Source organism: Misgurnus anguillicaudatus, chromosome 19, assembly GCF_027580225.2.
Source record: "Misgurnus anguillicaudatus chromosome 19, ASM2758022v2, whole genome shotgun sequence".
Classification (NCBI taxonomy): domain Eukaryota; kingdom Metazoa; phylum Chordata; class Actinopteri; order Cypriniformes; family Cobitidae; genus Misgurnus; species Misgurnus anguillicaudatus.
This window is the reverse complement of record NC_073355.2, coordinates 18,920,440-18,937,523: the sequence shown is the minus strand read 5'-3', so window position 1 is coordinate 18,937,523 and position 17,084 is coordinate 18,920,440. Positions and strand designations below refer to the sequence as shown.

General features: G+C 38.3%; 1 protein-coding gene across 3 annotated transcripts in view; it reads right to left on the bottom strand.

Annotated features, from left to right (window-relative positions):
• ttyh3a (tweety family member 3a) overlaps window positions 1-17,084 on the bottom strand; it is a 66,196-nt gene that overhangs the window by 12,495 nt on the left and 36,617 nt on the right. For 2 of the 3 annotated variants that reach the window (XM_073857049.1, XM_073857048.1), the window contains exons 6-12: window positions 15,157-15,238; window positions 12,914-12,989; window positions 9,839-9,894; window positions 7,851-7,943; window positions 5,509-5,601; window positions 4,289-4,425; window positions 1,206-1,374 (exon numbers count right to left, since the gene is read on the bottom strand). In XM_073857049.1, the coding sequence (XP_073713150.1) occupies window positions 1,206-1,374; window positions 4,289-4,425; window positions 5,509-5,601; window positions 7,851-7,943; window positions 9,839-9,894; window positions 12,914-12,989; window positions 15,157-15,238 (706 nt within the window). Of the gene's footprint in view, window positions 1-486; window positions 821-1,200; window positions 1,375-4,288; window positions 4,426-5,508; window positions 5,602-7,850; window positions 7,944-9,838; window positions 9,895-12,913; window positions 12,990-15,156; window positions 15,239-17,084 lie in introns of those variants that run through there. The other variant, XM_073857051.1, reaches the window with a different exon arrangement.

Genomic DNA, 17,084 nt, shown 5'->3' with positions numbered 1-17,084 from the left:
AAGGGTTGAAATGGACTTTGTGAGATCTGTTGTGTCTTGTGACAAAGTCTCCTGGTTCAATTTTGTCCCATTTCAGAGAAACATGTATGCCAAAATTGCAGTAACATGTTTGACCTGCTGGTGTAAAAAACTTTAAGGGCATTTTTCTCAGTTTCAGTGTTTGCATAGTTACTGCACTTAGCCTTTGTAGGCCAGTGGGGATAAATAGCTCTTAATAAAAATTGTAGCTGATAATCATTTGGGTGTGTTTCAGATTTTCGATTCTTTGATAAATCCAACAAAATAAAGGGTTTTTTGATATCCCAAGGAGGAATTTTGCAAAAGTGGGTTTGTTCCAGGATGTTTAAATCTAATTTGAGATTATCCATATGAGGTTTTATTCGTAGACCAAATGGACGAATATGATTTGGTTTTCTTTCATACATTATTGTTAGTTAGTTAGTTATGTTAGTTTTTTTAGTCAAGTTTTAAAAAAAGTCAAGTAGTCAAAGTTTTATTGAGAAATAAAAGTCAGTTTATTTTTTAAACAATCAGAAGGTAATTAGTAATATATTTGTTATTTCTTAGTTGTCATTAATTTAATTCACAATTATGTTAATTAATTTCATTATTTATGTCATAGTAAACTGAAGTTAAAAAGTGTTGTTTTTAAAATGAGCATTTTCAGAATCACTTTTTAATTATTAGTATAGAAAACTCCAATGAGCATCTAGTTGAAAGCTCCTCCCATTTAGGACAGCTGAAGGACCCTTCACAGGCTTGTTTGGTAGTGCAGCAGTTCACTCTTTGTCCTGATGCTTGGAAAATTTTTCCTGTGGTGCTGTGTGTGTAATGTAAGTTTTGTTATTCTTGCTTGATTGTGTGTATATTTTGTTGAACCTATTTTGTATGTTATACAATTTATTATATTGGTTAACCTAATTTGTTTATCATTGATTTGCATTTAAGTAAAGAACCGCAGCTTTTTGAAGCACCAAATGAGATGAAATATGTACTGGCATAAATGAAATAAACGTTTGGACATTGCTTCAGCTTCCTGGTGTTTTAACTAAAATCCCAATTGAGATGCTCCCCTCTTACAATTACATTTCAAAATATTAATTTATTATTTTTTGTGTTAGGGTGACAATTTAAAAACTTGCATAGGGCACCTGGGCCAGCCCTGCTTCTGGCTTTCAGTAAGGTGTGTGTAAAACTCACATGTACTCCGTAACGGGAGCATTGCTGAGAGCGTGTGCTCCTGCAGGGATGCTGGTTTCACTGCCGTAGCTGCTACCACAGCTGTAGAGACTGGGCATGTGCACTCGATACAGATTGTCATGATTTTGTCTTCCTCCGTGAGCCACTGACTCTTCCTCACTGTCCTCATCAGGCCTGCAAACAACATCATCAACATTGCTTTTTATTTATCCAGCTCATCATAAGATACGCTTAATGACTTTAAATATATTGTAATGGAAAAATACTAAAGGGAAAACTTGTTAACTAATCAGTTTTATATTACTTTAACACACAAAGCCAAATTTACTGTGTTTTATTACAACAAGCAGTTGGTTGCATAGATGGTTTCTTAAAAGACATCTTGGCCGCTTGCCATTGAAAATTGCTATAATGTGGTCTGGGCTTAAAACAAAGATGAATGGCCCAGGGACTTGACAACAAAACAAATAAAACAAAGTGACATCATGACCAATTCAATGCCAAGATGAATGTACAGACATACCAGAGTTAAATTAATAAAGCTGCATTCCTTGGATCAAAAATAAAGGAATGTTTTAGTAGATATGCTTTATACATTCAATTAGTGGCAACCTGGTTTCATCACACATCATTTTCAATATAAAAGCCACGGTAGTAGTCAGTTAAATGACCAGCAGAGGGCGCTCTTTGCTTTGTGATCGCTGAAAACATGTGAAGCACACATTAGGGCCACATAGACGCATGCTCTGGCCATTCTTCCCCAGACTGGTTTCACCACCGGAAAAACAAAAAGCCCAATTTCCTCTTCAGAGGAATGACATGACATAACCATCACGAGCCAAAACACAGACATGCATCAATGACTAATGATCAAAGTTTGATTTCCACGTTTGACATGACCTTAGTTAATAATGTTCTTTACATTATGTAGGATGATTTTATGTAGAAAACGGTAAAACGCAAAAATGACTAGCGCTCTTTCAACCATGCAGATGGTGTCTTTTGTTTCCACTGAACCCATGATTAAGTAGTATATTATTAACACTGTAGACACAGACTGTATAGGACCCTTTGGTTTATATATAAATTGACCTGTGATGCCCCCTGCTGGGCACTGATGAGCAACATCAGTGGTTAAAGGGGAAGCTATTTAATGCATTCTGACTGATTAACACCGTTTAAGAGAAAGATCCCTCATGCTAAACATAAGTGTCAAAAAGCAGTTTGACATGTGATGATGTATTTCTGTGCCGAACAGTGGTGGCTCGTGACTGCTCACCCGAGGGGCGTAAATATCTGGCAAACGCGAGCGTCTCTTTTATCAAAAACCCCTATCTGCAGCAGGCACTTATTTTGACAAAACACGTGATGCACATAGGATCACTCGACGTGCAGAACACACACACACCACACACATGACGGGCTACATACATGTTGTGACAAACTTCGCATCAAGCGCCCTCGAAAAAAGAAGTCAACGGTCCCCACTTGTGCCAAATGCAATTTGCCAGGGTTCGTACAATTTACTGAAAGATTTTTTCGAACATGAAAAAATAATAAGTAACAATTTTGTTTTTTTTCTTTATGGGCACTTTCAGTGCTATTCAACACCGTGGAAGTTCATATCTGGGCTTTTTAACCAGAAAAGCGCGCGCACACACCCACACCAACAAAGGGCTTACATGAAATCAGCGTCACCAAAGAAGTGTGTTGTTGTTTGTAAGGAAAATTAAGGCTTGGTAAGCTTCCCAATAAACCCAGCCTTAAGGAAACAATGGATATAGTTTGTTTATCTGGGGTAGCAGCAGAGTTGTACCTGTGTGTTTGTTTAACGCTGGATTATGTTAAAATGGGGCTGTCCCAACCAGGTCATGAGTCGCAGGGCAGTAAGTAAACTGCATCAAATGTCTGTGTTTTGTTGGCAATCGGCGAGTAAGTGCATATAATGTAAACGACATGGACATGTAGTGAATCATAAGCTATCTAGAGATAATGGGATAATGTTTTGTGTGTGTTGCTTGCTTGCGACTCGCCCAGCCTGCGGTACGCCTCCAGGATCTCGTGTTTTTCCGAGTTGATCTGTCTTATAAATCTAATAAAACTAAAGACTCTTGAGAAATATGAAGGATGCGAAACTACTTTATAGGTACTCAATATTAACATGAGATAAGCAGAAACAAAGTGTGTTATGTAACCATTAAGCTTTACAAACTATGGGAATAATGAGATTTGTAAGCAATTCAAGGACAAATTGATTTGAAATAGGCACCATTCATTCAACAATAACATTATGTGGGGCCATAGTTTACGATCTCCGGGTATGGCGGTACCATTTTTAGCATAGCTTAGCATAATCAATTTAATCTGATTAGACCATTAGCATCGTGCTAAAAACCAAAGAGTTTCGATATTTTTTCTGTTTGAAACTTGACTCTTCTGTAGTTACATTGTGTACTAAGACTGACAGAAAATTAAGACTGACAAAAAAGTTGCGTTTTTCTAGGCAGATATGGCTAGTAAGGAGCTGTGCTCCCATTCTGGCGTAATAATCAAGGACTTTGTTGCCGTACCATGGCTGCAGGAGGCGCAATGATACCACACAGCAGCCGAAAACAGTCCCCTTAGTAACTTTCAATGGCAGGGGACTATTTTTGGGCACTGCGCAACATCATTGCGCCTCCTGCAGCCATGTTACAGCAGTAAAGTCCTTGATTATTACGCAAGAACGAGAGTATAGTTCCTAGCCATATCTGCCTAGAAAATCACGTTTCATTTTCCGTCGGTCTTAGTACAAGATGTAACTACAGAAGAGTCAAGTTTTAAATATGGTTTGGTTATTTTTTCGTGTGATGCTAATGGTCTAATCAGATTCAATGGATTATGCTAAGCTATGCTAAAAGTGTTACCGCCAGACCCAGAGATCAGCTGAATGGATTCCAAAACGGTAAAAATCAAATGTTTAACTCTAGCGGAGCTGGAAAATTAGCATATTTTCAAAAAAAGACATTTTTCCATGGTAAATATTTATTTTCCACATGGATCATGATTAGACCCAATTATGAAGTGTGTTTTCAAACATGTACCTCACCTTTTGCTATGCCACGTGTGTGGCACGCTGCAGATGACAGACGTGAACATGAGAGCCGTGATGAAGGAGAATAGCACCAGGTAGATCAATCCTTCCAGTCCATCGTAACATATACCGGTCAACGCCTGCACATAATCCTGCACAGAGACACAGCATTAAACACAATTACAACAGCCAGAGATTTAAACCAGAACATAAACACAGACAGCTATTAACAACAGTGCATAAAACTGCTCCATCTTTAATGGAAATGTGGATAATAAACAGTCAATATAAAACAAAGGTATTTGCTCAGCACTGTGCAGCATACCCTGTACACTACCTACTATTTTTCTAAATTCACAGTATATATACTATATACTACAAGAATGATAAAATTAAAGTATGCTTAGCTTTTGATAATATCCAGCGCTAGACTCTATTAACTAAAAACAGCCAGCAGTAGACGTCACCATGTGCTCCAGAGAGAAACAGGCTTTTAATAATACATACAGCTTCACACATGCTGCTCTCTTAAAAACATGGCAGTATCTCCTTCCTGCAAATTGCTGTCATTATTATCTACAAACTAGCTCAGCTTGTAATTACCGTCGGCACTGTTCTGTATCTTCAACACGGATTCTTTACATACAGTCCAGATGTACGGCTCTGACAAACGAGGGCTTGGACCGTAAAGTGTGTTATTGCTTTTCCGGTACCAAAACACTATTAATAATGTATAATAAATCTCCGAAAGCTCATATTTTTTGTTCCTTTCTACTGTTCTCGTGGGAAGGAGAGGCACTTTTTAGGACCACCCAGAGCGCCTAGACTTGAGGAGGAACTTAACTCTGTGGTCTTCATTAAAATCTCCATTATCGCAGATTGGAGGACAGCCTCCATGCTGCAGTACATCATATATGGGCATCTCTCTGTTGGGTGCCGTCTATATGGGTTTATATTGGTTTTAATACAATAATTTGTTCAAAGACAGGCTTTTTAATATCCCAGATGATCTTTAGAATGACTAACAGATATTAACTTTCATATAATCCTTAATTCTGCTATTCTTCAAATGGCTTTTATGTATAGACTGTTGACTAACTTTTGCTTAAATCTAAACAAAGAATAAAATAGTATTAAGCAACGTACATTTTCAAAGTAATTTTGTCAAATTAAACCAAAAACATGTAAGGATGTGTTCGTATACTCAAACAGTCTCTCAATATATTTTTTCTTACCATGTGTAAACTGCGGCAATCCACAAGGGCTGTGAGCTGGTGAAGTCCGACTTCAGTGCTGTTTAAAGCCCTCTGAATTTGCTCAAGGTTCCCCTAAAACACACACAGTTGGCAATGCATTGTCACTATACGAAATTTTACTATACCAAATTTTGTTTACTATACCAAATTTGACAACTTTTATGAACTTCTCTTCATTGTGAATGGGTCTGTGCATTAGAGGTCTTCACGGGTCCATTTAAATCCGAAAACCCAAGGTCCGACCTGAGACCCAATTGGGTTTGGGTCTAAAAGTTTCACGTGTGCCTCGGACACGGGTCGGGTACAATAATAGCGGCATCGGGTCTTATATAATAGTGGCATGAATGTGTTTTTGCCGAACGGAACAGAAGACCCAAACTCTCTCGCGTGTCAGTCAATGTCCTTTTCAAATCTCTCCTCTGTTTGCCAAGAGCGCTTGCGACATTGTGTGGCTGCCGGTAGGTTAATTTTCATTGAGACAGACATCTCAGTCAATTTAAAATGTTCATTTTAGCGGTTACCTTGGTGTGGTCGTCAGATAACAAAGTAAAACAAATGGAGCAGCTCGCCAAATTGGTTGCGAGACCAGACGGGTTTCTTTCTGTCTGACTGCTGCGCGTGGGGCTGCAGACTGCACACATGTCGGTGCCGTTTACAATCGGGTCCAGTCGGGTTTAAAAAAATTGGGCAAATTTTCTCGGGTCGGGTCTTTCTTTTAAAAAATATTTATGCACGTCGGGTATAAAGTGATTCAGGTCATTTCGGGTTGGGTACATTTCTTTGGACCCGAGAAGACCTCTACTGTGCATTCACAAAGTTAATAAATGTGGATATTGATCAATGCTCCTCAATTATAAACATCCATGTAGAGATGAAACACGTATGAAAATTTTACATCACAGTTATTGTGACTAAAATCAACACTATTATTAATATTATGATGTTTTTGTGAACGATTTCTATAAAAAGTACTGATGCAGGCAAATTAAAAATTGATTTCAGATGTAAGTGCACTTTTGTTAGCATAAACATCAAATAAATAACATTAATCATGGCACATTTGGGGCCGTGAGGTAAATGTTGATCTAGTTCAGATAAAACACAACTGAGTAAATCAGATTTTCATATAAACACAAAACAAATCAGCAAGTCATCTGTACTTTATGACCCAGTAGTAAGCTGCACAACACCTGCGCTCACAGCAATCGCTCAAGAAATAAGCTTTAAACTCATCAGATTACATCATTAAATGAAAAATAAATAGAAAAAAAGGATCTGTTTAAAGAAATATTAAACATGTGTCACTTGAAACTACACTACACTAAATAGCACTAAAACCTTGTAATCATAGGGAACCATTTTTAGTGCTATATAGCAGTGGTTCTCAAACTGGGGTCAGGGGCCATTAGGGGGGCCGCGCGAGATGGTGCCAGGGGGGGGCCCAGTTTTATGACATTTTATAAAATACATTAATTTATCATGATTTCTGTGAAATTAAACCAAAAAAAAATAAGGTAGCACTACTTTGTATGATTTAATGTTTTGTTTAATTAAAATGTGAAGTTTTAGAACTGTTTTTGTCATAAATTTCTTTGAGAGGGCTGCGAAGGAATGCACCGTACACAAAGGGGGCCGCATGTTTGAGAACCACTGCTTTATCACACCTATAAAGCACCTATGAAGAACCATATGGGGGTGATATAGCACCACTTAAAATGGTTCCCTTATGATTACAAGCCAGTGAACCACTTTTAGTGCTATTTAGCACCGTTTGTTTTTAGAGTGTACATTTCCCTAATTTTTAGGATTTAAATTCAGTCAGTGAAGCACTGTCATCACAAACACATGGGAGCAGACCTGAATGAATGTGCTTGACTCGCCTTATTGCTTAAATTGGTTGATGCTAAACAGGGTTAAACAGTAATAAAATATGATGTGGTAAACCGCGATTAACCAGTAAACCGGAATTCGTTACATCTTCTACATCCATGTATAAAGTTGCAGCAGTAAACATATTTTAGCCAGTTCCAAGCAATATAAATATTTTCACTTTATCAGCATTTTCTTTCAATGCCATGTTTCAGCGAAAGGCCAGATTTTTTTTCACATGTACAAACCGTCAGCCATCACTTTGTCCCAAAACACGCAGAAGTTGCACAATGACATGGGGGCCCAGGGGAAAACACACAGACAAATGCTATAAAAGAACTTGCAAAGCTTGTGTTTTTGGAATTTTGGGAAGCTTGGCATTTATTGCATGCGCATCTACACACACACACACACATGCATACACGCACAAATACGCACATACAAACGCTCACCTTTGTTTTGGGGTATTCTCTAACTGCAGAGCGCAGTAGTTCAGACACATCGTCTTGCATTTCTACCAGTGCTTTGTGACCTCCAGACAGCTTCTACAAGACATAACAGACCAGTTACATGCTGTGTAATAAAGTATTCATATAGTACATGTTAGGTGTTCCTGTAGCTCAAATGTAGAGTAAGGCTCTAACAATACCAAAAATTGATTCCCAGGAAATGCATAGAGTGATAAAACATGTTTTCTCATATGCACTGTAAGTTGCTTTAGATTAAACTGACTGTCAGATGCACAAATGTGAAAAAGGGGTCGTTGTGACGTAATGGAGGACTCAAATATCCCAGGTGAGGAGCACAGGTATCTTAAAATTAGTTTTTGGATTGTGGTTGTTTCATGAAAACTACAAATTGGACAGGTGATACAAACTGGGTTGTGCGTTGTGATTTCCTCTACAGTGCACTGTTTCCTCTCTCTAGTCTATATTCAGACTCCCGTGCTTACTGTACCGAAAGTTGCTTGCATTATGCAACAGCGCAGTTTCACTCAGCAGCAAAGGCGACATCAAGACATTTTAAATTGAAAAAGGGAAAAAAAATCGGTCCATTATAGCATTTCCACATCTGAGATCTTAACAACATAAATATTTAAAATGCCAAATGGCCACTCTGTCTGTCAACAGTTCTACATTTAAATGCTCAGCGATTATAAAACAACATGTTTTTATTTTCTGAGCTTAAAGAAGTAACCCTTGGGATGATTCTCGCAACAGTGCTGGAAATTTATTAGGTCACAACGCTAATGGCGTGTTCTGTCAATCAGCTTTCCCAACAGTGCACATTTTGGATGTGTCCCACCTCTGACCAAATTACAGTAGTTCCTCCATCTTGGAGTCTCTAGTAATGAGCTCATGAGTGGAAGTTTGAATAGGAAGAGTCGAAAAATGTGTAGTGTTTCTAAAAAATCCAACGGGGCAGGCCGAGCCAAGCCCTGGTACGGTGCGGAGCTCTCGCACTAGCCAAACAAACCATATATTGGGTAGTCTGGTGCAGTACGAACAATGCGAGTACGCCCTAAGAGCTGCTCATGCTTTTTGGTGTGAACACTCCCTAAAAGAGTAACTGCTTAGACATTTAAAAGCAAGAGAGCTCACTACAATTCACAATTGAAAGGTTTATTTTAACGAAGGAAAGGTATTAGCTTCAGGTACTCCAACATTTCTGTTTAAATGTTCCTCAAGGTTTATGGGTGACATTTTAAGTCCACTCCAAGCAATATCCACTTCAGTTAATGGTTGTCTCAAATGCGAAACGAGCTCAATTTCATCCGTATGCTGTAAGAGAATCAGACAAAGCCTATTTAGAGGCACCAGCTGACAAAATGAACCATTCAGTATCCATATGGGCATTAGCCGTCATTTAAATGAAATGACATCAAAACAATGGAGCTGTTACCCACGCAATCCATCAATCATGATCGGTTAAGAGCTGTGAGGTCCTCGAATTATGCACATGCATTATTCGCATAAAGACTTAAGGAGTCTGACTCCATTAACTAAAGGGAGGGGCAGGAAGCCAAAGCAACACACAGATCCATGGAGCTGCTCGGAACGAAGACAGAATGCTAATGTACAGGGACTCACAAAAAAGTGGGCGGCACTTTGCCCATAATAGTGTGTGTGAAAGGAGGAGCGATTGTTCAAATCCCAGTTAAATACCCAAGAATGAGGAAACAATCGTGTTTAAGGCTTATGATATGTCTTTACCATGTACAGAACTCTTATTAGGCATCTATGCCTAGGTAAATACAGTTATGGCACCTTTAAAATCTGGCACCTACTTTATTTTATTCATACTGCGGTTTGTAACAACCTTTGTGTTGACAATTTGAGTGTTTTTCTGTGTGGGAGGTTTGAAAAAAGGCTCTGGTAAATACTCAAGTAATAAAAAGAACCTTGAATGGATTTCCGAAGAAAATAAAAACTATGATTACCTGCTGGAAGGGGTTAACCTGGCCAACGCTGCATGTGAGGTAATACTGCAGAATATCTGTGAAGAGAAAAAGAAATGGTGGATCAAGAGCCATGATACTACAAAAGTCAAGGAGAATTCGTTGAACAGAAAGCATTTTCTATTTGGATAAAAACCTACTCAAATAAGATTGTGTGTTTCCACTTGATTGCCTCTACAAGCAATCTTATTTTACAACCTTTTCGACATACGCTGGCAGTCATAACAAAACTGTGACATGATAGTCTAATGAAGTTATGTTTCATGGTTAAGGTCAATAGGCCCAAAAATTAGGTTCTTGCAAGGGTTTTTGTAAGACTAGTGCCTTTTCTAAGTGCCAGTCAGCCATAAAATAAAAGTCTTTTGTTTACATGCATACACGTTCGCTCTTATTATTATTTATCCGTCTGTTAGCATATAAAATGCAGTTTCCAAACCAGAAAATAAAACGTCACACAAAGATCGTTGGATTCGTTATCTTATTATAAGTTTGACCACGTGTTTATGTGTTTAGCGGAACCTAAAGTGTAATCTCATGTTATATACAGTGTTACGACGTAAATAGTCCTCAGATTGTGTATTATATTCTATTACAAGACGTTCATGCGAAATCTGATGTAAACAACAGACTATATATCTATATTTCATGGATTATACGCATTTGTGGACAAAAATGGTCATTGTATGTATTCCATTAGATGGTTTTCATGGGTTATTTACACATATGAAACAGACTGGATTTGACTCGCGATCGTTATATCAACACAAAGGTAAGAAGTCCTGTTTATATTTTGCATGTTGTCATCTAGACATACTACATTTATGATGCTAGAGCATCTGTATCTCAAAACAAAGACCATGCACTGATGTTACACCCATAGACCTTTTAAACGATGTAAAGTAATGTTAATATTATTAATGTTTCTTGACAGTAGGCTATATAGATATTGTTAGCAGCGTTTAAAAAAACTGATGTAACCTGCCCACGAATTAGTGAGCGTCGAGAGGCTAAATAACTACATTTCCTACCAGGAGCCACTCTCAATTCAGTCTAACACTGTCATTCGCCCAACCTGAGATTCGTATGCAATTTCTCTCCCTGCAGAGGATAATCTCTGTGTCACTGGGCGCTGACACATGAATAAATGAAAAAAATCTTTTTGCATTTTCTGAACTGACTTTGGAAGGAAATTTACTCCAGAATGGATTATACATACTACACACAAGGGGCTGGGGGTTCGCCAAACATCAACTTGTGATGTGGAGAAATCTCAATGTGGACCTGATGAAGTCTGGAGCACTGAAATGACCATCATTCACATGTTCATTTACACTGTCAGAAAAAAAACGGTATCAAAAAGGTCATAGGTACATATTGGTACCAAATGTATACATATCTGTACCTAAATTGTACACATTAGGACCTAAAGGAAACTTCCCAGTGAGAGCTGGTGTACATATTTTGACCATTTCAGCAGTGTATTTAATATTTTGGCTCATTTGCTACTGTTTTAAGCCACCAATAAGAATCCCATTTAACACATTTGACCATGTCAAAACCCATTTCTCAGTTAGCTCTCATGAGCCTTTTAGTTATAGACATTACTCATCTACAGTCCAGAATAAGACTTGAGTGCAGCACAGGCTGCAATAAATCACATCACTGATGTGTGAATGTAAAGATTTAGGGCACGATGCCGTGCCAGACTGCGGCGATCAAAAACTCACTTTCTATTTCCACAAAGGAAATGATACTAAATCACACAGCCTACTGACAAACCTCCGCACGCCAACGCAGATGGAACTGTTGGCCACGTTCACGCGCAGCTTGCGTAGAGGCGAGCCTAAAACGGACACGTGCGTCAGAGTGGTGGGTTCGATTGAGGAGGAGTGATACTTTCATCATTATCATTACACAAACCCACAAGTGCGGGTGCACAAGGAGAAAGCGACAGCGATGGTCCTCGTAAAAGCCTCTCTGATCGCCTCATAAAAAGCGTAATGAGAGGAATGAACCAGCCTCTCAATTATATCCATGGATGGCTTTATACAAAAGACTGAAGTGGGCAGAAGTATTCATTTATGGAAGAGCAGTATAGTTTATTGCTATATTTAAAGCCTAAAGGTCCGAACCCACCAGACTCCTATTTAATCTGTAAGTAACCTCCAGTAATTGGATGTAATAGTGGACGATTATTGAAGCCTGTGTGTAAAAGAAAATGCAGTTCTTCAAATAAAACACTGTGATAAATGATCCTGATTCATGAACCTGTCAGCGTTTGTGCTTGAAAGCCTTCAAACAGGTAAATAATATATATATATTAAACCACGCAGCACAGAAGATATGACGCAAATGAAAGCCATATGATCACACAGGGATATGAATGCTATTTGTAACACACATAAATGTCTTGCATGCTTTACTGAGGACGAGTCGCGTGTTGATTCATGAGTAGGACAGTGATCGCCAGGAGGAAAACTTTTTTTAAGCTTCACTGATCTCTTTGTCTGTGGTTTCTATCTACAGACTTCTGAGCTTCAGGGTGAATTACTGCACCAAATCCTATTCTAGGACAGAAAGGAGAGCCATTGGTGAAAAGGTAACACCAATTAAAGTCTCTTCCATCTTCCAATATCTATCCATCCATCATTACTTTTTCCAAACCTGCCACCAAAGAAGAAAACACTAACATATACAAAACCGAGGGTGGTGGATACGCACTGATTTACCGAGAGCATCCAGTTTCCTGTGGATAATAAGGTCACATTGAAAAAGGAACCGCTATGTTGAGTAATGCCGATTAAACGAGGAAGAGAAAGTTTTTCTGCGAGCCAACAGGAAATGAAATTTGGCTTGACTGTGCTCAGTCCACAACGGGGTGCTGAACGACGTACAGTCTAAATGCAGCGAGACTCACACATGACTCAGGATAGCACCTGCTATATAATGCATCTTACTCACAAACCAGCAGGAGGTGGACAAAAATTATGCAATATCTGTGTGATTTCTAAGACGTCATTGTTGGTCTGTCATAAATGTGAGTGAAATAAAACGTACCTTTCTTGATAAACGTGTACTGCTTTGACACTTTTGTGATGAACATGTCAGGTGCTGCGCAGAAATCACTGATGCCCTGAAACAAGACAAAGAACAACCGGCAGGTAAAGTTTAAGCACAATGTTATACATTTTCTACAATAGCATTTTTATTTCTTATTAAGCAGCAGGGCTTGGTTTCTTCCAATAATAGACAATTTTTACCCAATACTATAGGCTATTACGGTTTGTTAAAATAATGAAATTTGGTAATGAAACTATTTATTATCCTGCATTTTACCAAATGCACCTGTAATCTAAATGCTTTGTTTTTTATGTAACTGTAATAGATTACACTTAATAGTTTTTCTGTACCCCGACTATGTAACTTCATTACATATTCCCAAGCCTGCCTATATATGTGACCCCGTCTGAACAAACACAGTTAAAGTCATTTTTATCTACTTTTTTGTACCTATTCGCCTATAAAAGCGTTTTTTCACACTATCGGATGATAGTTTTAAAACAGCTGATAGTCATGGCTGATATATCATCTAATTTAAAAGAAAACAGAAAATGCAATGAATTTAAGCTCTGTGCATTGAAAATGTAACAAAATCACTAGTTTAATGTTCAATATTAATGGTCATTATACACTAACCTAAAGGATTATTAGGAACACCATACTAATACTGTGTTTGACCACTTTCACCTTCAGAACTGCCTTAATTCTACATGGCATTGATTTAAAAAGGTGCTAAAAAGCATTCTTTAGAAATGTTGGCCCATATTGATAAGATAGCATCTTGCAGTTGATTTGTGGGATGCACATCCAGGGCACGAAGCTCCACCACATCCCAAAGATGCTCTATTGGGTTGAGATCTGGTGACTGTGGGGGCCATTTTAGTACAGTGAACTCATTGTCATGTTCAAGAAACCAATTTGAAATTATTCGAGCTTTGTGACATGCTGCATTATCCTGCTGGAAGTAGCCATCAGAGGATGGGTACGTGGTGGTTATAAAGGGATGGACATGGTCAGAAACAATGCTCAGGTAGGCCATGGCATTTAATGATGCCCAAAGGGCACTAAGGGGCCTAAAGTGTGCCAAGAAAACATCCCCCACACCATTACACCATTGCATTAATGAGAAATTGAACAGGTGTTCCTAATAATCCTTTAGGTGAGTGTATGAATGAATGACATTCAGAAAATGTAATCTTTAGAATTTAGGTAATGCAAGTTAATTAAACTACAAAACTATCAGTGTCGGCAGATATCACTCTGAATAACCGGCTATAGGTTTCTGTGGAAAAATGTGCTCCCAATTTACCAGTAAGACAGGTTGTAAGATTAACGTTAATTTGCCGGTAAGCGCTGTGTGTGAACGAAAAATATAGCATTACCGGCATTTAGATGACGTCAGACCACGCTGACAGATCGGGCGGGCCAATCAGAAAGTTTTTTATACAGGTGACGCGGTTTCCCCCAGACTGTTTACGGACGTTTCCACACACATGTGCTTAAAAGTCGAGCACACCTGAAGTTAACATCCACATTTCTTCACCAAAGTTGTTTAAAACAGCTTACCATCTAATTGCCGACGTCCTTAGCACACCATCTGTGAAGCCTAATGTGCAAACGCGCAGGTTCCGTTTGACGCCGCCTAACGCAATGTTGTTTGGTCACGAGCAACTTCGCGACCGTTTGCCACAGATGTGAAAACAACAAAATACGGACCGTGGATATTAATTCATAACCCGCCGTTTACAAATATGACACGGACGGAGCTCGCCGGCCGCGCGCCACAGGTAACTTCCGCTTTCTCTTCGAGTTTACCGGTATTTTGATACTGATGTGTGAATGATGTCTTACTGGTAAAAAGACGGAACGTCACTGCATGTGTGAACAGCACATTTATGTATTTACTGGTAAATTCATTCTGGTAAATTCATGGTAATTTACCAGAATTACTGTGTGAAAGAGGCTAATGTCTACATAATACATGAAATGTTTATATTTCATAAGAGTCAGAAAAGTTATGTGTTTGATATCTCCCCTTAAAAGTATGTTTAAAATACAATTGTGCTAAAAAGAAAAACATATACCGGCTGATTTATTGTTCAGTATGGTAATGAATGCTGCAGGTATGTGTCGAGTATGTGTGGGAGAGATCATAAGGAAAGCTGGTCTGTAACCACAGAAGCATCATTACAGTAATGTCCCGCCTCTGTATGGAGTACCGTTGCCATGGAGACACTTACCGAGGAGACAGACAGTTCCACGCCCAGTGAGCCCCAGCTGATTATCAGTGCCAACACACCCAGAATACACACCCCAATCAGAGACAAAGAGAAGATAATGATTATTCAAAACTATCATTAAGGCAACACATGACCATCCTCTGGGAGGTGTGGAAACCTTCACTGATGGAAAAATGCTGCTACTTAACAAAAACATAACAATCATATCAATAAAATTACAGATGAGATAAGACCTTATTTGTTTCTTAAAGTCGGCATAAAACTAAAGTAGCGGTTATATTATTTTCCCCGTTGTGATGCATATCCGAGTGAAATGGCTTTTGGAATGAAAAAAATATATATGTAGGGTGGGACATGAATTCGTCCATCGAGAATTGATTGGATCGTTTGAAGTTGCGTCATGTTGCTAATTGCTAATCGCTGCAATCTTTTCCCGGACCCCCCACCTGTCATACCTTATGACCGGAATTAAGGAGAGATTGTTTCGAGGAGGGGAGGAGATTTGCGTTTTTGATATAAGATTGTGAGGGCACATGAATTTTTTTTTAAAATGATGAAACTCATAGATAAATCATTTGTAAAAAAATATATATTCCCCGCAAAATTACAGTTTTAAATTTTAAAATTCATTACAACTTTAGTATTATGAAATGTCCTTGAGGTTATGGTTATGCATGTAGCAACTTTTATCACAGGAACGAATCAAAAATCTGACATTTACCTTTGACAAATGACATGGGCTTTTCTTTTTGCTATGTAATGTAAACAGGGGTTGACATTTACACCCTCCAACCCGCCAAATGCGGGTAGATTTCACTTGTGGCATGTAAGACAGCCACTCCCACTAGCCACTTAAGATTTTTTTTTCTTTAAAGCCATTTGAAATAATAAACAATGTGCGGTGCGACGCTACGAAATTACAACTCCCATGAGAACTCCCTGCACCAAGTTCAAGGTTTTTTTTACCATGGAGAGCTCCAGCGCTGATGGATTTGCGAACGCACAGGAAGCAGTCTGAGTGCACACACATGCACACTTTGCGCAAGAGGAAAGATATGAAACTGCACTAAAAACATTTAATGTGTGCACACTCTTTGAGCGAGAGCGGAGAGAAATTCATGGAGATCTGCGCATATAGACGGTTTCATCGGACGCACGTGTGGTGCTATAATCATGCTTATAAAATTCAATCTGCAAGTTGACAGTAAAAATCATGTGCATGTTCTGAGTTAATACATTTAAAATGTACACACGTTTTTTGTGTTTATCTTCTCAGTTAATCCTTCACACTCCGGCAACCGCTTTTATTATATTCACTAGAAGCTACACTATGCCTTACTGCACTGAAAAAGAAAGACTTTCTTACTTAGTATTTTTGTCTTGTTTTTAGTATAAATATCTAAAAATTCGTAAATCAAGCAAAAAAGTACCTTTGTGATAACACAAGCAAAAAAATCTGCCAATGGGGTAAGCTGATTTTTCTTGAATTAAGTGTTTAAGAAAAAAGTTTTCTTACCCCTGTGGCAGATTGTTTTTTTCTTGTTTTCAGCACAAATTCGTTTAAATGTTGTCTAAAAACTATACTTATTTTCTTAGGTCATTTTGCTTATCAAGAAAATGCTTTTTAATTTAAGAATTGTTAGTATTTTTGTCTTATTAAAAAAGTCATTTTTTTGCTGTGTGTAAACTGCATGTTTTTCATACAGCTAAATATATAATATGATCTGTATTAATATCAGGTATATTTTAATACCTATTTGGGTGTCAATCTTTAAAAAGTAATTTAAGCATGCCTAAATGTCTAAACTAAAGACCCCAGCATTAAATGTAAGTGCTAGCCTGTGGAAAACACTGCACTCTTACTAGTTTTGTAGTACTTGAGACTGCTCTCAAGACCATTTTTTGATGGTCTTGGTTTTGTCTCGGTC